Here is a 6,000-nt window from a genome sequence, read left to right as displayed (position 1 = left end):
TTAATAAATTACCCCGAGGTTTACAAAAATTCATGTGAACCAATCTTTATAATATATTAGATTTCTTTAAAATTATTCTATTCTATTTAAGATCACTTTAGTTAGAGTATGTAAATAATAAAATTTTGGGATTAAAAAGTCCATTATTTTATTAACTATTATGTTTTTTTAATGAATTTTCCGATATACAGTATAGCCCGAAATAACCAGTACTGAAACTGAAACATAAGTTTCACTTTCTGCACGCTGTCATACCCAAATTAACTTGTATATACCTGTCAAGTAATTCTTAACAATTATTAATAGTTATTAATTTTTAAGATTTACTTGGCAGGTCTATACAAGTTAATTTGGGTATGACATCATGCAGAAAGAGAAACCTATTTTTCAGTTTCTGTACTGTTTATTTCGGCCTATATTGTATTAGATATTTGTGAAAAAATTTAAAAATGGTATCTAAAAAGCTCATCCCAATAGAAAAGATTCATCTTTTCTTAATGTAAATTACTTCAATCAACAATGATATTAGCAATTAAGTGAGTAGATGCAAAATTTGCTTGCAGTGCTTTCTAATTTCATTTTTTTTTCTAATCCTGAGAAAACTGATTAGTATTTTTAAAAAATTTTTACGCAGAATGAAAGACTACATTATTACAGAGTTCCGAAAGTTCCTGAAAACCTCTATAATGTTTATTTGAATAAGTTACATGGGTGAAAAAAAGAGAAAATCTAGTGTAATTTTTAATTTCAATTATATTATTCAAAACAAACCTTTCGTTTATTCTAAGAGACTTTAGGCTAGGGATAGGAAAAACCTACCGGTTATAACCTAAAACCCGTTTTTTATTTCGCAATACCTGGTTTTATAGGTGTTTTGTTCCGGTTATAACCGGTTTTTCTTTTTAAAATAATAACCGGTGAAAAACCAGATAAGTTACCTCTGGAAAATAATTAATTCAGAGAAAAAATGAAGAGATTTACATCTATTTTCGATCGCAATCATATGTAAATAATATAGTACTTATTCCAAGCAACCATAATTTAAATTTCATTTAAATAAAAAACGGGACGAAAGTGCCACATCAGCCATTAGCAAACAATTTGGTTTATTATGGTTTGGGAATAGGTATTTAGATCATAATATTTACATGAAACTGTAAGTGATCTGGTTGAAATGGCCCAACCATCATTGAGTATAATTTTTTATACTTGAGTAGGTACTTGATATTCTTGTATGTTTGATTATGAATACGGAAATACTTTTAGGAATCTCCATATTAGATATATGTAATTTCTAAACAATACATAATTGTTAGGAATAATTATTAGGAATTAAAAGGTATTATATCTACGTATTAAACATACTACCGAAATTTGTTGACGGGTTTTTTTTTGACCGGTTATAACTGCCAGGCTAACACCGTAAGTAAAGAAACCGGTACCCATAACCGAAAACCGTTTTTTTTTTCAACAACTGTTATCCCTCTTTCAGCCTTTGGTAATAATGTAATCGTTTATTTTGCGTTTAAATTTTTCAAAAATATTTATTATTTTTTCAGGATTTGAAAAAAATGAATGGATTTAAAAAGCATTGCAAGTAAATTTTGTGCCTACGCTGTTAAACCTTGTTAATCATAGCTGCCAAATATTTGTTAAAATCAAGTAGGTATAAAGAATTGTAGTTTCAACGTTAACATTTTGTATATTTTTATTTCTTGTATCTTGGTTTTCTTCTTATTATTGTATTTCTTTTGAAGGCCCAGAACCCTTCTGTAGCATCACTAAAGATGCTACGAAAAACGAGGTTCAGAAATGGCTGATAAAGAATCATAAAAAGATGGAGAACCACTCAAGGTCAAATCAGGAATAAAAAATAATCAAGAATATTGATAAAAAACTCTCGAATAGTTTGATGAACCTCAATAAATGAGAGATCAAAACGGCCACTGAAATGGTGATTCGACATTACCGTTCAAGAAACCACCTATACAAACTGTGTAAGATGAATGAACTATGGTACAGAAAGTGCAAAATGGAAGAAGGGACTGCCATATACATACTATTCCATTGCAGTGTGCTAGGTGATTTAAGGCAGTAATTCACTGGTCAAATGAGGTTTGAACCGAAAGAGATCCTAAAACTACCAATAAGAAAACTGTAGGCCTTTCGTTGAAGTCACAGATTAGAGTTTAAGGAAATAAACAAGGTATGATACAAAGGGTGTATGACCAAGTGACAGAGACTAACGAGTCTCGCCTGAGTTAAGAAAAAGAAGAATAAAGCCGGGATCAGATGGAGTTTGGTGTGGCACTCTTCATCAGTTTATGTTGACAAAGAAAAATTTAAACTAGATAATAGAGAAAAGAAAATAGAGCACAATTTTCACCCCACGTTACTCTGGAATTCTTCTTCTCCTCCTTCCTACTTTATAAATAGGCTCAATGCCTGTTTTACTTCAGTTTTTAGCCTCAATTGATATTGTCTGACCATCTTTTCCTCGGTCGTCCCAATAATCCTCTTCTATTTGGCGATTTTTTTCTTGCTAAACTCTGAAATTAATAAATATTTATTTTTTATAAACTCGGTCGGACTATTCAATGTAACGTGTTCAATCAAGTACACCAACAGTGTTGGTGGTAGAAATTTTAATAAATTGGTTAATTTATACATGGATAAAAATTCCAACGCAATGCTGTTAGAATACTCCATATTAAAATTACCACAGCACTGGCCATACCAGTCCCTATTCTAGTGGGAAGGGTTTGTATCAGCTTCTGATTTCCGTTGAACCGTGTTCATTTACCGACAAACGATGGAAGACCTCACGCCGATCAAGGTCGACCATAAATAGAGGTAATGCTTGTTTGTAATTGATCCAACCTCAGGCAAGTTTATTCCAGTGTCCTCCTGGTTTAAAAACAGGGTATAGTTAAAATAATGTTATTATACTAAATTTACAATCAAAATACAGTAGAAATAAAGAAACCAAGAGAGGTTAAATGCTACTGGGAGCACTCCCGAATCATAATTTACACCTTTGGAAATCATAATTTGGGATTTACAATGTACAGTGGAACCCCGGTAAGTCGGCCCCCGATAACCCGGAAGTCCGGCTAACACGGACCGATTTTTATCAGACAAACATTTCAACAATAAAAATGTATGTAATGTAATATTTGAGAGATAATGGGTATTTGTGTAATTTGAACTACATATACGATAGTAAAAATGACTCATGGCACACGACGTTCATTGTCCTGTTATCGGAAACAACAGACACCTGTAGTATCCTTTATTTATTTCAAACTGTCTTACATCTGTTTTAAAAAGACTATTAAAAAATTATTTTTTAAACAGTGGTCTTAGTCTTCACTGTTATTAAATAACATAACATCGTTGCGATTGATTGAGACCGTATTATTGTGTGTAGTACAGTCGTATTGTTCGCTTCCGTTCTGTAACCGTTTGTAAATCTATTCAATTTTGTGTTTGCGTGTTTTTTTTTGTCTGCAACAAAACGTAAAGTGTTGTTGCGTGCAACAAAACGTAAAAATGTTGTAGTGACAATGAAAAAGAAACTAGAAGCATTAGGTAGAATTGATAAAGGCGAATCTTTAAAAACAATTGCAGCATCGTATGGTGTCGGTAAATAGACAGTATCGGATTAAAAGGAAAATAGAACTAAAATCGAAGAATTTTGTTTTAAAATGATAACAAAAGGCAGTTTGTACAATCGGAGCAAAGCTAAGAAAGTTAAAAATGAGACTCTCGACGACGCTTTGTATGTGAGGTTTTGTGCGGAACGCGAACGTGGTTTACCAGTGTCTGAACCAATTATTCAATAATCAGCACTCAAGCTGAATAAAATGTTGCCTGATTGTGAACCAAATTTCACTGCGAATCACGGTTGGCTGGATAGATGGAAAAAACGTCATGGAATACGCCAACTATCTGTACGTATACCGTCTTTTATTAATTTTTACCATTTTCTCCCGCTAACCCGGATTTTCGATAACCCGGATCGGAAGCGGTCCCGATTAATCCGAGTTAACGAGGTTATTAAGAAAAAATTATTTTGTAATCGTGATATTAGTATTCATCTACGAACTAGAATGTTAAAATGCTATGTATTCAGTACTTTGCTCTACGGTATGGAGTCATGGACTCTTAAACAGAGGAATATTAAAAATCTTGAAAGCTTTGAGATGTGGTGCTACCGCCGTATACTACGAATAAGTTGGGTGGATAAAATTACAAATGAAGAAGTAATACGCAGAATAAATAACGAGCCAGAAGTTCTACGGAGTATAAAAAAGAGAAAACTTGAATACTTAGGCCACCTGATGAGAGGACAAAAGTACACATTCCTACAAAATATAATGCAAGGAAAAATCCAAGGACGAAGAAATCCAGGCCGTAGAAGAATGTCCTGGATGAGAAATTTGAGAGAGTGGTTTGGCTGTACCACTAACGAATTGTTCAAAACAGCAGTAAATAAAATTAGAATCGCCCTAATGATATCCAATCTCCGATAGGAGAGGCACTCAAAGAAGAAGAAGAACGAGGTTCCACTCTCTATACACATTGTAAATTATTATTCGGGAGTGCTAGCATTTAGCGTGTCTTGGTTTGTTTATTTCTACTGCATTTTGATTGTAAATTTAGTATAGTTACAAATTACGCTTAATGGGATTTCCGAAATTTTGATATTCTTTGAACTAATTCATTGATAAGTAGCTATGGATCAGTAATTTTTTTTTATTTATTTGATTACCTGTTACATATATTTAAAAATTAAATTGTTTCGTTTCATATATTTTTTTAGATTTATATAACTAAAGAAAAAGAAAATATATCCCAATATAATTTAGAAAAATAAAAAATACCGTTGCAAAAATGATCTTAAATACAATAAAACACTTCACAAAGCATTTCCCACAACAAGCCTTCAGCAACACAACTCTAATCACATTGTAAACATTACAAAAAGTCACCTAAGTTAAGTGGAAATCTCCTTTCAAAATCCTAGTAAAAGTTTTCTTAAATTGTTGATTGGCTAAAGCGTAACAAAACGGATTCAAAGGGCTATTTGCGTAGCATAAGAAATACGAGAACATATAAATATGGCTGTTGATACAAGGAGGGTCCGTGCAGAACCCCTCGACCAACGCAAAGATATGGTATGGAGTCCAGCAAACGACAAACGCTCCCAAAATAAAGGATATGGTCCTCAAGGCTTTCCTAGCTCGATTTTCTGATTTGGATTTTTGCCTACCGAAGCCCAGTGGACCCAAAGTCTTCTTTTTGGCTTTCAGTCTCTTTCCTATTGACTTAACGAAGACTCTTTTGGGATTGTCTACGGATTCTGTACAAAACCTCGGTTTATTATTACAAGAGGTATTAAAGGGACCGTTTTTACCTGTTTGGCTTATAGCTGAGATTCCCCCTAGCGGCGAACTATCCTCAGTCTCCCCTACGCGATCCTCTTCATTGACCACTGACGTAATCGGCCGGTCAGCACTGATCGTCACTTCCGTCTGAAGCTTCTGCTCACCCTGCACAACACGAGGAGAGCTTGTATTACTTAAAGGCGGAGGGGGGTTTTCTAATGTAGGGGAAGGGACTACTACTGAACTTTCATCCATATAACGCAGGTCGGCGCTGTCTAAGCCTAACAGGAGGTCGTAAGTTGAATGGGTTTTATAAATTAAGCTGTTGGAGGGTTTTTTACTATCTACATGTGGTTGCAGGGTACTGTCGTAACTTTTGCTATTTACAATGGCAGCTGGATGGTCAGGTGGAGGGGGTTTTACACCTACCGTATAAGTTTTTGATTTTTTTGAATCGACCAAGGGATCTCTTTCGGTGATTTGGAGAAGAGTGGGTCTCTCGAGCACGGGCCGTTGCTAAAAAGGAAAATGTGGTTAATATACTGTTTTGAAAGCATCAAATACATTGTTTTATACAATAACCGTCACGCTAGTAGACACACGGACACAT

General features: G+C 34.1%; 1 protein-coding gene across 1 annotated transcript in view; it reads right to left on the bottom strand.

Moving 5' to 3' along the window:
• Window positions 1-4,826: 4,826 nt before the first annotated feature.
• Window positions 4,827-6,000, bottom strand: part of LOC114326165 (muscarinic acetylcholine receptor M2) — a 54,270-nt gene continuing 53,096 nt past the window's right edge. The window contains 1 exon segment of the mRNA XM_050652900.1: window positions 4,827-5,906. Coding sequence (XP_050508857.1) covers window positions 4,995-5,906 — 912 coding nt within the window. The 3' untranslated portion in view covers window positions 4,827-4,994.

This window comes from Diabrotica virgifera, chromosome 6, assembly GCF_917563875.1.
Source record: "Diabrotica virgifera virgifera chromosome 6, PGI_DIABVI_V3a".
In the NCBI taxonomy this organism is placed as follows: Eukaryota; Metazoa; Arthropoda; class Insecta; order Coleoptera; family Chrysomelidae; genus Diabrotica; species Diabrotica virgifera.
This window is presented reverse-complemented; position numbering and strand designations above follow the sequence as displayed.